Genomic DNA, 14,331 nt, shown 5'->3' on the forward strand with positions numbered 1-14,331 from the left:
TAAAAATTATCAACAACTCGTAGTCAACCAGTGTGTTCACTCCAGGCCAATCTTATCTTTTTGCACCGTAACTACAGGTATGTTGAAATACCCTGTAGTACAGGGTATAACCTTTTCCCCACTTAGTTATTATGTATCATATTTGTATCACTTATGCTACTTGTATATTTATTTGTCGATCTACATTCCCCAATTATGTAACTGTATATTTTCAGCCTTCTGGCTACCATGCTCTCTCTTTTTACATTTACTTTTATCCTCTTTGTCACTGATCGGCTTGTTAGCTGCTTCGGCGGTCGGTCATGTCTGATACGCACTGTTGGCAGATACTGGGCATGCACTGGCTCCTAAATATATTGGAACCTAGTCCAGTGTTGATCAAGTTTGGCCTTGAATGAGCTCACACTGGGTGCCTTCACAATGTTCTCAGGCAGATTGTTCCAAGAGTTCACAATTCTCACTCCGAAAAAATTTGCCCTCACAGTTTTCTGCACTTGTGGCTTCTTCAACCTTGAGCTCTGACCCCTTGTGGGGCGGACGTCTGCCTGCTCCAGGTATGTACATTCGACCGAGTAGTACCCTGGGATGTTTATACACTCCGATTAGGTCGCCCCCTTGCCCGTCTGTAGTATATACAAGTAAGCTTGGTAGTTGCAGGTGCCCCAATCTCTCTGGGTAACTGAGGTTCTGTAGGGCAGGCACCAGTCTGGTGGCCCTCCTTTGGACATTTTCAATCAATTGACAATCTCTAGCATACCTTGGGGACTAGACTGGGTGACAATACTCCAGACGGGGAAACACCTCACTCTTGAAGATTATGACGAGCGACAGACCATCCACATGTCTAAATGACCTTCTTATAAGACCTACTAGTTTCGTTGACTGATTCACCTTCTTCTCACAATGGCCTGAGAACTTAAGTTCATTGTCAACATACACACCCAGGTCCTTTTTGTATTTGGTCTCAATTAATGCAGTCTCTTCCTCCTGTTGGGACATGTTATACATCTCCTTACTATTGCTGTGACACGGGTGCGTCCTTTTGCACTTTGTGAAATTGAATCTTAGCTGCCATTTCCTCGACCATTCTTGAAGCTCATAAAGATCATTCTGCAGCTCTTCACGTTTGGTTCTTAAATTCCCTAAATAACTTGGCATCGTCCGCAACCATTTGTATGGAGGAGTGTATAGCTTCTGGCATCTCATGAATGAAACAGACAAACAACAACAGGCCCAATACACTACCTTGTGGTACTGTACCCCGCTAGTCACAGGTACACTTTTTTTACTTTTATCCTCTTCGCCACTGATCGGCTTGTTAGCCGCTTGGGCGATCGGTCACGTCTCTGATTACTTTTCCTTTTCATTTATCTTCTTCACCAAAAGATCGGCTCGCTAGCCGCCCGGGCGATCAGTCACGTCTCTGTCATGCACTGTTGGCAAATACTGGGCATGCACCGGCTCCTGAATGTACTATCGTGCACCAAAGTCGTGTCCACTACCCAACCAGTGAGGATTCGAATAGCTTTGAGTCTGAAGTTTCGAAACAACTGGGGGAAATGCTATGGTCGGCCAACAGATGGCGCCCACTGTAGTGTGTTGGGGGGGGGGGAATAGAGGAGGTGGGGGTTAGTCTAGTACAGTGGTCCCTCGGTTAACGAGCACAATCCGTTCTAGAAGGTTGCTCGTTAACCGAAAAACTCGTTAACCAAAACCATTGTTTCAATGGGTTTCTGGGTAATTGGTTCCAGCTCACCGAAAATTGCCTAAATTCAACAAAAAAGGTAGAAAGGTACACTTACTTTGAGGTGTGTATGTAGAAGGCTCCTGGATGATGATGGGAATTAGAATGGGGTGGAGGAGAAGGGAGAAGAGAAGGCATTGGGGTGGAAGAGAAGTCACCCCATGGTGCCATTTCACCCATAAAATTTTAGTTCTCTTGGTGTAATTCAAGATTATTTTCTTTAAATCAACACTGCACTGCATTATATATTGTCAATATGTAAATTAAACTTCAAAATGACCAATAATTTGCTTGTAAACACAGATAAAAGCGTTTAGTTGAAGAGTCTCAAGCAAGATGTTACCTCCACTGAAAAGACAAAAAGACTGACGCCTGTGTGCTGTGTTGGCAGGCTGGATGGCGTGCCACAAACTAGTGACCCTACCTTCAATTATGTTCAATAATTGTTAAAATGACTAAAAAATTAATATTAAACTTTTAAAATTATGGAATAGTATAAACTTCTTGATATTTACTAAAAGGGTAAGGAATTTAAGTCCTAGAACCGATTACTGTATTGGCCGACTAATACTACAGCTGGTGGACCGCCAAATGCAAGCTAAAACATGTGGAGGTCGGCTCGTAAGAAACTCGTTAATCGAGGGATTGCTCGTTAACCGAAATCTCGTTAACCGAGGCGCTCGTTAACCGAGGGACCACTGTAACTGGCTGTGTGTAGGTGGAGCATAACATCGTGAATTCCGCAATCACTGATAACAATAAGAATGTCATGAAGATAGTTAATATTATTAAGCATGGTGAGAGATGTGTAATGGGTAAATAAAAGCTCTACAACGACCATATCTCTGCCGTTCATGGCTACGACGGTGAGACTGATGGGCACACCAGTAATTAATTCTCCGTGACTACCAGTAATGATAGTCACGGAGAATACACAAGTTGTTACCAAGGTTGGCGCCACCCACACCAGGGGAAGGAGGTAATGTCGAACACTGCAACATGCCGAGGTCTCATTCCTTTACCATCGTCGTCACCAACAGGTAAGTCACATTAATTTGTCACCATAGCCCATGTCGTCCTTATACTATTGCAGGGTGTCCCATGAGTGACAGCAGATATTGGTAGAGGTGAAAGAATATGATATTTAGCCACCACGTCTCTATCTCCATCCGTTTCCCTCTATCTATAATACAAAGTGTAACCCTACTCAGAAAAAATAATGAATGGGTCTTTCAAACAAATTAAAGATGAGGTGCACCCCACCCAAATAGGGATGGGCCCTCCATTTCCTTTCGCCTTCTTTTCTCCACATCCTTTCCTCCCTCCCATCGCCCCAGTCACCCCAACCTACCACCTAATACCATGCAGTGGGCAGAAGGCCACACACTTTCTCTCCTCCTAAAAGTCTGTTCCGTTTAACCCACATTCTTTCACTACTAAACCTTCCCCCTTTCCTATATTTCGCTATCGCTATCGGTATCTCCCGCCTCGACTCCGCCATTTGTAATGGTTGTCTTGCGTAATTTGTAAAATCGACCTCACGGCTAAACGTAAACCGAAAAATCCATATATGTATAGAAGTTTTATACTCAGAATCACATATTCTGTCACCTCTACAAATATGTGCTGTAATTAGTGGGACACCCTATTATAATTATATGACAGTTGTTATATGAGCTCCTTAGTTAACTTCACCATAAAAATATGGTGTTTGATGTGCTATGCGTTTGCCGCACATTACCTTACTCGGTTATGTTACACCCCCAGTTGCAACCTGGGAGTTTGGGTTGGGTAATGTAGTATTTTGAGCAGAAATGGAATTCAGAACGACTCAATGAACATGAAGAAAAACGATTTTATATAACGAACCCTAATGTAATGTAACCTATTACAGTTATATGTAATCTGGGACGAACATGTCATAGCTGAAAATTGTCAAATAAATATGTAAAGCAGTGGAAAACCATATATTTTGATTATCGGCGAGGCTAACTACCTATAAACAATTAATATTTGACGATTGGCAAAAGTCCTGGGAAAATGAACCAACAAGTCATAAGCTAAAAATGATCAAATCATCAGTTTATCCTTGGTCACCATCAAAACAATCCTCTCGACATCACGAAACTATTCTGAATCGTCTAAGAATTGGGCATACGCGATTGACGCATGGCCAACTCATGTCTTCCCCTAATGGAGCCCCACCTATATGCTCCAACTGCTGAACACAAATAACAGTCCAACGTGTTCTCATTGAATGCCCTATTTATAATCAGTATCGAACAATGTGCTTCACTAACCCTACAATGTAAGATATTTTAGCAGAGACCCCAAAATTTTCGCTAAGTTCAGTTTTGACCTTTTTGAAATACTGTACTGTAATCTCCCCCAAACAATATAACACTAAATTATAGAAACACAAATATATGTTTACTAATCCCTCTGGCCAGCCCTAGGAGAGACTCAAATGTGTGTCAGTGGTCTGGTTAAACTAAATCTTGATGATGATTATCGGCGAATGTTCACTCAGCAGTCGCAGGGGTGGTGGTGGAGGTTTGGGGGGCGGTTTTTAATAAACCGTTAATTATTATTATTATTATTATTATTATTATTATTATTATTATTATTATTATTATTATTATTATTACCAAGGTCCCCACCAAGCAGCGAAGTAAGATAGTCCCTGGCTTCCTTCAATCCTGGTGCAGTCTTCTCCTCCTTCGCCAAGAAAGTCCTTGATAGCATCTTCTTCCAAAACAGACCCGTCTCGTCGAAATGCAGGACTTGTTTGGCGTATCCTCCTTCCTCTACCTTAGCCTTCAGGAGTGCAAGGAAGGCTTTAGCACTCACTGAAGGTTCCAAGTGTTCCCTGAAGAATGCAGTGATGGGTAGGGAAACACCGGGTAACACTGAAGTCCATTTATTAAAGGATAGGAGAAATAAAAGTGGTGACTAGTGTGTGCCATGCACGGCCCACGGAGTCAGACTGAGACTGCCTTGCCATATGGCAGCCTCGGGGCAATGTTGCCACGTAATTATATACATAGATGCTACTCGGCACAGTAGCTTATATACAAGGTTGCTACTCGGCACAGTAGCTTATATACAAGGTTGCTACTCGGCACAGTAGCTTAGATACATAACCTACACTCACAACGTCAGCACTGGCTGCCTCACCAGTCAGACGAAGATTGTAGAGATTGGTGTGCCTCTTGAGCTAATGAAACCACCCAGAACTTTCCTTGAAAGGGGCTCACCTGCACTGCTCTCACCACTATGCCTTCAGCATCACCCAGATGTTGCTGGCCTTCGCCATGATGATCACTGTGGGGAGAGGCAAGTGACATCAAGTTTGGTCCTGAATCTAGTCTCAGAGTACCTTGGTTCACACTTCCTCAGTAACCTAGAAGCTGAAACCGGGTTGACATTCTCCGCCGCAGCCTTTACTTCTGGTGCCTTTTTGATGATGGTAGACACCGTTGACTGGACCAGACCAAGTACTCTAGCAATAGAGCATACTCCTCATGCTGCTTAACAATGTCAAGCTTCACCTCCAGAAAGACAGTTTTCCTGGGTGTTTTGGCCTTTGTCAATGCAGGGGTCTCAGCAATATGTTTGTTAACTATGTTCACTATGTGTAACTATACAGGTAGTATAGTAGTACCTGTCTCACTTCAGTCACAAAACTAAGCAAAAATGTTACTATAATGTACAGTATTAACCGAAATATTACTGATATGTACAGCATTAACCTGTAGTGTGTAATGTACTGTATTCCAATGTATCTGCACTGCACTGTTTCACTTCACATTTTTATTAAATGTGCCGAAATATTACTGATATGTACAGCATTAACCTGTAGTGTGTAATGTACAATATTCCACTGTATCTGCACTACACTGTTTCACTTCACATTTCCATTAACTGTGCCAAAATGTTAATGTATAGGTAAAGTACAGCATTAACCTGTATTGTTTAGTTATATTAGTAAGAAACAAAAGGAATAACAACAAAAGCACATTGATATTAGCCAGGACACACAGAACACATGTTCATGAAAACAGAGTCGACGCTCTTTACAATCACAGAAACACAGATAATATCACTTCATAGTCACCATAACACAGTTCAATCTAATGTTAGTGCTGTCCTCTCGCTATACAGTATAAGTAAAAAAACAAAACACGGATGATAAGTACAATACTGGCCGATAATCGTGGAGCCATGCAATGGCGGGTTTTGCGATTGACAAAGAACCAGACAGGGCTGTAGTGTGCGGGTTGGTATGTGGTGACGCGTAGGTAGGCTGACAAGTGAAGGTAGAGATGCGTGGTGCATAGGGTTAAATATTGTTTCCTTATAAAATGTCACTGACTTGATATAGAAAAGTATAACTTGCATTGCTGGAATCCTTGCAAGACAACGATTAATTTGAGTATAAACAACCCATAGTTAGCACCAGGGAAAAAAAAACTTGTGACCAATGACTATTGACGGCTATTCGATGTATCATTAAAGCGAGGTGTTTTGATCATATACAGGGTATAGGGAGATGATGTTAATTTATAACCATCATTAAAGTGAAATACCGCATCTTGGGATATCGTATATCGGGGTTTACCTGTACTTTATATTATTTTTGCCACTTGTCAGCTCACTAACTTGTTGGGCAGTCAGTCTGTTCTGTTATACATTGCTGGCAAGTACTGTACTGTAAACGTACAGGCTCAACTGTATATGTATGGATTTTACTGTACCTGTACATGTATGGACCATACTGTACATGTACAGACTGTGTTACATATGTAGTGACTACTGTACATGTATGTTCTCTGTTATATATGTATGGGTGCTACTGTGCATATATGGGCTCTATTATACATGTATAGGCTCTACTGTATGTCCATATATGGCTATCATTTCTCCCCTTTTCTCTCTTTTTATGCTTGTATTCCAAAGTCGGTCTTGACAGACATTTAAGTACCTGTATAAAGATGTCCTGTAAAATATTGACAGCAGCTACACCTGTCTCTCTCTCTCGAAATAGTTCAGTTCTGGTACAGTGCTGTGTTAGTGAGAAATAACTTTTGTATTCTTTGTGTTTACAGGAAGGCACACTGGAATGGCCGTTCTGGACTAAGCTGATAGTGGTAGCAATTGGGTTCACTGGAGGGCTTGTATTCATGTATGTGCAATGTAAAATGTATGTACAATTGTGCAAGAGGTGGCGTGCCTTCAACAGGGTCATCTATGTCCAAAATGCTCCGGAAAAGGTATGCTTGTTAGTAATCACCATAATGTTGCTTTGTAATGAATCAAACAACATCTGTTATTTCAATATATGTAGTAAGCTCGATGTTTTTCCTGTGTGTCAGCAGAATGTATACCATTCAGATAAAAACTTTCTAAAAGACTCTTGAAATGTTTATATTGCTTACTATTTAGGTTCCCTTAAGTGAGCGTGACCGTGCGGAGTTGCAGCGTGATGTGGCGCAGCAGTGTGGCGGCGGCTGCGGTGGAGGGAAGGACAACTGCAGCGAATCTCATGAGTCAGAGAAGTCACTCATGGGTGTGTCCATCATCACAGGGGCAGCGACCCATGAATTAACTCCTACTACCACCATCACCTCTTTTAATACTAACACATCTATCACAACTACCACTGTCACTTCCACAAATACCTCCATTACAACCACCAGTCCCCCTGGTGCTGTATGGACGGAGGCTCCCTCACCGCCCCTCGCTCCACAGCCCACCTTCACCACAGGTCTCACTACTGCTGCTCTTACTTTTTAGGTTTTATTGTGTTCGTTCATGTTATTTTTTACAGTTTGTTTTGACAATATGTTTCTTTAAAACATTAAGAACAAATTCTGACTTGAGCCTTTCCAAAAGTTTTTCCTTTTCTTTTGTGTTGATAAAGGTTTTTGGAAATTCTTCACTAGGATCTCAAATGTTTGAATTTTACAGTACAGTATTTTGATATGTCATCCTTTATGTTTTTCAAATATTGCATTTTTTTAGCTTTTATTTTCACTACATAAAACTGGTAAACTGAATGTCTTTCATGTGAGATGACTGAACAAGTGGTTTAGAATAACTATGAATCAAATGTGATTGTTACTATATATCCAGACACTGTCAGCATATGTCTACGGTGAACTCACTAACTAAAGAATAGTGCTCTCTAAATCTTAGTTCAGCATATATATAATGTAAATATAGTTAGATTTATTAGATGTCACTGAAATCTCATGTTGATATACAGTACAGTATACATACAGAGAAGTGAATTGAATGAGATATTTAGTTAACAGTACAAATAAGAATAAAATTTATATGTTTAAGACAAAATTATAAAGGTAAAAATGTCTTGATAATGAATGACTTAACAGTAATACCCAGGGGGCTAAGAGACCTTTTGTGGTGCTGACTGTGCTGTAAAATCGTTAATTTACTGTAGTTATTATTTTCTTTGTTGTTAATGTCTATGGCATTATTTATGGTGACTAACTCTCTTATTGTTAAACATAGACTTGGCAACCATGTGAGGTTATATCCTCTAGGGAATATAAGATTAACCCCCATATTATTTCACCTCAAGAATAACCTCCCTAACTTTAACCTACCCTCCAGATACCATTAGGGTGTTTAATCAACAGGTGAAATAAACTTGAGGGCAAATCTTCATGTGATTTTACTCCAGCTTGCTCATAGAACATATATCTTGTTACATAAAATTTTACTTACCAGTACAGTATATAATTTATTGCATTTTATATACAGTATTGTAATTTTTAATTTTCTGGATGATAGAACCCTTTTGGTTTGGTCTTCATGCAGTTAGAAGGAAAATGTCAAGAGCAATGGGTTGGTTTATATTGATCAGTGGGAATGATGCCTAAGTGAAATGTTAAATACAGTAATTAAACGCTGACTTAGTTTCTGTGCACAGTATTGGGGTATTATCAGTGATGTACACGTCAACGAAAAAAAGTGGCGCCGCCAGCTTCAGCGTAAACGGCCGAGAAATTTGATGCCATCAGCGTTGGCGTTAAACGATATCATAAATTGACGCCGTTAGCGTCAACGAGTTTTCAGTGACGTACAAATGCAGCCCCCAAAACGCGTATTCTCCTGTGTATGGGAGTAACATATGCAAAATCAAAAAATATTCATTAATTTTTAATAATTTATTATGATTTATATTTTATAATTTATTATTCATTTGTTCCCCCGCAAGAATACTAGCATCTCAAAATGATTGTCGCTAATTCTGGGCGTCAAGGCGTCCTTGCCCATGGAGAACATGTGCTCCATGGCAGCACTAGAGGGGAGGGGGGGGTGTTGTATTTGATGAACAACTCCCTCATGGCCTTGTGGGTCGTCTTTATAACAAGATAATTGAAAATCGAACTTGGAAAAATAAAAAATTTTAGAAGTTGACGAACAAATTGACGCTTGACGCTCCGCTTGGGTGAAAAGTTGACTGCGTCACCTGTAGCGTCACCTGCCCCAAAAATTGATGGCATCAGTGTTAACAAAAAGTTGCCACCGTCCATTGACGGCATTAATTATCGGCGTCAACGTACAACACTGGGTATTATATTCATTATCATTGTCATATTTATGCACATATGGTTAGAATTGGAGTTAGTGTTGAAATGTTGAAGAATAACTCCAATTTTTTATTAATTCCCACAGGGTTGTCCAATTTAGAAATATCCCAGACATTTTAGCTTTGGTTAATAACTACAAGAACCTTTTACAGTAGAACTAGCATATTAAAGCCCTGACTGAGCCCCAAGGTATAGAATACTGTATTGATAATACATTAGAAATTAAGAAAATCAGTATACTACTGTAAGTCCAAAATGACTTACTTAGTGTAGTTTTTTAAGCTTTTAATGCACTCACTAGTTCAGTTTGGTGACCATCATAAACTACAGGTAACAGAATAATGCACTTGTTGCACAGGTTATGACCAGTGTTTAAGGCAGTTCACATTATTCCATAACTGTGGGATGAAGATGAGGACAAAAGAGAGAACAAACACTATTCTTTTATATATATATATATATATATATATATATATATATATATATATATATATATATATATATATATATATATATATATATATATATATATATATATATATATATATATATATATATATATATAAGTAATTGATTAATTGTGGTACTGCTACATATTCCATAAATATAAGCATTCACTTTGTACATTTTGATGTGAAGTATTGAGACAATTTATCAAAATTCATTGATACACAAGTACACTTGAATGTTACTTAATACTTACTGTGCTGTAACTCACATGCATTATTGCTATATTTCAAAAGACCATTTATAATTCCATTCACAGCCCAGAAAAAAAAGATACATTTTGATTTATGAGAATACTTTGGTGCTATTCTAATTTATGAAACATTTTTACTTATGCCTCATTTTTTTAATGTTTTTTGTTAAGGAATCAGCTTTAACTATGTATCATTTCTTCACTTATTTCTTATAAAAATATTTAGTTTCAATGTACAAAACTTTTGCTATTCTGCTGAGATTCAACCAGTCCTTGCATGGCTATTGATGTTAACTCGAGGTGGTGTAGGTGTTTTCTCTGTTATGCTCTTATTTTTCAAAACCTAAACTACACCAATCAATATTATGTACTATTATATGTGGGAAAAATTATAATAATTTGAACATGACATTGTATTGCCATTCCTTTAACACATATGTTTCAGGCCAACTCCTTATCATATCAAGGAGGAGTAAGTTTTAGTAATGTTAGGTATACAGTAAGGTGACCAGAGGGTAGGCTTGGTATAGGTATCTTAAAATTATTGGTGACTCTATGATTTAAAAATTATCAGTACCTGCTGAGGTTCCCATTGTGAAATAAAAAGTTTGAAGGAATGACTACTTCACCCATGAATCTTTTCTAGAAGCTGAAGGACTTGTGAGTCTGGCTCTATTATACAGTACAGTACGTATATTGACAGGCATAACATACCGTAAATACATTACATAAATTTTAATGTTTTTGGAGACAATGAACGTACAGTAAAACTTAATTACATTAGGCATTTTTTATTTGTACATAATACTGCAGTTAGCTGTTTAATTTAAAGCTTGAGAAGGGTGTAATAAAGGTCAGTCAGGTGTATATAGTACGGTATAGTACAGTATATGGCCAATATTGTGATAGGTTTGTGTGCCTCATCACAGTGCTATGCAGCAGTAGGGGTAACATACTGTGTACTGTACCGAATTTTTTTTTTTTAACAAATATTTTTAATTATGACATTTTGCTGGGATAACATTACATGTTTCCCAGTGGAAGTTTACCAAACTTTCATTGTTACTTTTTACTGTACATCATAACTGAGGATTGTACTGTATTGTTTACAACAACAACACATTAAATTGTTTTATGGTTTTGCATGATACGATTGCTGATATTTGCATATTGACTGCAGTGAAAGCCAGATATGATCTCCTTGGTGCTCTCTAATGCCACTGCATTGTATCTGAAGCCTAGCCTAAGTCTGGATTGTGACCAGGTGTGTGGCTTAACTTTATGTTTTTTATCCATATTTGTTTGCTCACAAAATAGTCCATCTGCACCAAGCACCCATTTACCTTCTTAGACCAAGCTTGTTGATCCTCCATGACTCCTGCATGTACAGTATGTTACTAGGGATACCATAATTTAGCTCTGTACACTACTGTACTGTGTATTACTCGTACTTTATTTCCGCTTTATTTTGGATAATTGAATTAATGACAAAATGAATTTAGTTATCAAAGAGAACCTACTTTTCCAGAGGTTACTAGTTTGGGGGGTCTAAACTACCGGTATATTTTGTGTCAACATTAATTTGACTATATACAATACTGTATAATTTTTAATATTATGAATAACATTACATTAAATATATTATTGATGTTACAAACTTTAACCTCAAAGTAACTATATTTTATCACTTAATAGGTTCAGTAATAATGCTGAAAAGAGACCATCATCCTTATATAGAGTTAGTAACATTGACAAACTACTGTACAGGTATTCATAGAATAAGATGCAGTTCTCTTTAAAGAATAACTACACTGTTCAATTAATTTTTTTTTATGAATTGGTACTTTATTGTGATATTTCAGCTTATCCCTCTCAATTTACTTACAATCTTCCTTCATCTCTCACGTGTGGGTGGCTTAAGTGAAACAGAAATCTCATGAAAGGAAATGATCTGAAGAGAAGTGTAAGGAAAATGTATATTGACTAAAAAGGAGAGATACAATTATAAACATCCCCCCCCCTCACATACACTTCCTTGTAATATATACAGTGTGGATCATTAACCTCTGTATTTGGGTAATGATATAACTCTATATTAATATCACTTCATCAGGTAACAGGAGCAATATTTTCACCAACAACTAAAATTGTAGGATTGGTTGTGGAATCTCATTTTCTGACTGACCCCAGACAGTGGGACTTGCACATTATGGCCACAAAGTTTATGGGTTGAAAAATTATAAATTATTTAGGTATTCCATAATAACCAAATCCCCGAGAAGGATATTTAAACAAAAATCATATAAGGTGAAAGACAACAGGCTGTAATGTTACATCGGCAGATGTACTGTACAGTACAGTAGGGGGTCCCTGACTTAAGAACGCCCGCATATAAGAACGGGGCTAAACTTGAAATTTACATAATTTTATTAACCTAATGACTTATTTTTACTTTCATTTACTGCATTTTGTAATTATATTTCTTTTGTCTTACTTTAAGTGATTTTTAGATGTACAGTATATAAGGACTTAGGATATGATATAGTGGGATTTTAAACATTATTCTGTAAGTACAGTATGCACATAGCATGTGTTCCGACCTACGTACAAATCCGACTTAAGAATGTCCTCTGGAATGGAACCCGTTCGTAACCCTGGGACCTCCTGTATATTGTCTTAATTAAGGTCAGTAAATCCAGTGTTCCTTAATAATTATCCAAAATTGAATGTGTCTGGTATAAAAAAATCTAAAAGACATAATTTGTTGATTGTGAAATCAGATTCCTTTCGATATACAGTATAGCCTGATTCAGTTAGGGTCACCAACACACTGGTATCACCCAAATTGGATTGTTTGCAATTTGTAAACAATCTTAAAATGTAAAAACAAAAAAGTCAAATTTTCTTGTGTAATACTAAAGCCTGGGACTATATGGGTCTATCTTTAACTCCTTGAGTACTGAAATGTTGGAAATAGAAGCACTTAATGCTGTGTAAAAGATGTTACTGACAAGGAGTGGCTGGAAGTGAGTGTTTTTGCCAAAATGGTCACTTATGACCTAACCCTCTGCTGATGATAAGTGCAGTGTCTACTTGCTGATAAAAGGTCATGACTCATTGCTTTCTACCTTAAATGGTGGATGCTGTTTCCAAGGATCCCTTCCAGGGTCTTGGTTATGATAAAGACATAACTAAATTATGAATCGGTTTGCTGTCGAATGGTTTTCTGGGATTTCAACCTTGACAATGAGCCTCCCCATCTGAGAAGATTTCAAATGCATCAAATCACAAATTGCAGGCACTGTTTGGTGTGATTTTGAATTACAGTACAGTACTGTACAGGTATTTTCAAAATCTTAAAAAATGTCTTTAATTGGTATGCACGATTTTTAAAGGGAAAATTTTAAGAGCAACGTAGAACATAATGAATATGTGAAGGTCCAGCAGTGAAAGTTTGGTGGGAAAGTTAGTGCAGCATAACATTAGGTGTGCACTTGATGTATGCAGGGTTCAATATACACCACTGGTCATATATTGTAAATTACATCATAAACTTGGTACAGGTATCAAGATGTCAAGATGGTAAAAAATAAAAGAAGAATGTGAAAGACAATTTTTAGAATGTAAAGATTGAAACTAAGTGATAGAACATGACATACAATTGTGGTGAAAATAGGGGAACATTATATAGGGAGTGGATAGCTGTTAGGAGGACCATCTCATCAAGTTATACTGCACTGTACTTCTGTAGAGGAGCTCCAACAGGTGACTCAACACAACCAGTACTACTCTTCACACCATATGTGCATATGTATGTATGCTCAAATGGTAATGTTGGCCTGTGTATTTGTAGATATATGAGTGTCACCATGTGTTTGTATGTGTGGGGCATAGGTGTGTGTGTGCATGTATGTCTGTGTGTGTGCATGTGTGTGTCTGTGTGAGTGTGTGTTGGAGCACATGCACATTTGCATTTTAGAGAAGCCTTTGGAAATACGTACAGTATTGTTAACGCTATGAAGTACTGTATCTTGTTCATCAACTGGTCTTTTCAGTTATTGGCTCATTATCCGTTAAAAGATTTGCTGTATGAATGTAAATATATTACTCATTCATACATATATTCATTATTAGTTACTCTGGCCAATCACTCAAGCTCTACAATAGTATAGTACAGTACAGTACTGTACTGTAATAGACTTTACAGTACATGAAGATGATCAACAACACTGCACCCTGAGGTACCATACCCAAAAGGTAATACTGTA

The 14,331-nt window shown here is 38.0% G+C and overlaps 1 protein-coding gene across 5 annotated transcripts in view; it reads left to right on the top strand.

The window, feature by feature from the left end:
* The window catches only part of LOC121861508 (E3 ubiquitin-protein ligase MARCHF8-like), a 136,990-nt gene that overhangs the window by 118,552 nt on the left and 4,107 nt on the right, over window positions 1-14,331 (top strand). For 2 of the 5 annotated variants that reach the window (XM_042359304.1, XM_042359305.1), the window contains exons 5-6: window positions 6,853-7,017; window positions 7,190-7,511. In XM_042359304.1, the coding sequence (XP_042215238.1) occupies window positions 6,853-7,017; window positions 7,190-7,511 (487 nt within the window). Of the gene's footprint in view, window positions 1-6,852; window positions 7,018-7,189; window positions 7,512-11,243; window positions 11,705-14,331 lie in introns of those variants that run through there. The other 3 variants (XM_042359308.1, XM_042359309.1, XM_042359307.1) reach the window with 3 other exon arrangements.

Source organism: Homarus americanus, unplaced genomic scaffold, assembly GCF_018991925.1.
Source record: "Homarus americanus isolate GMGI-L3 unplaced genomic scaffold, GMGI_Hamer_2.0 scaffold24260, whole genome shotgun sequence".
NCBI lineage: Eukaryota > Metazoa > Arthropoda > Malacostraca > Decapoda > Nephropidae > Homarus > Homarus americanus.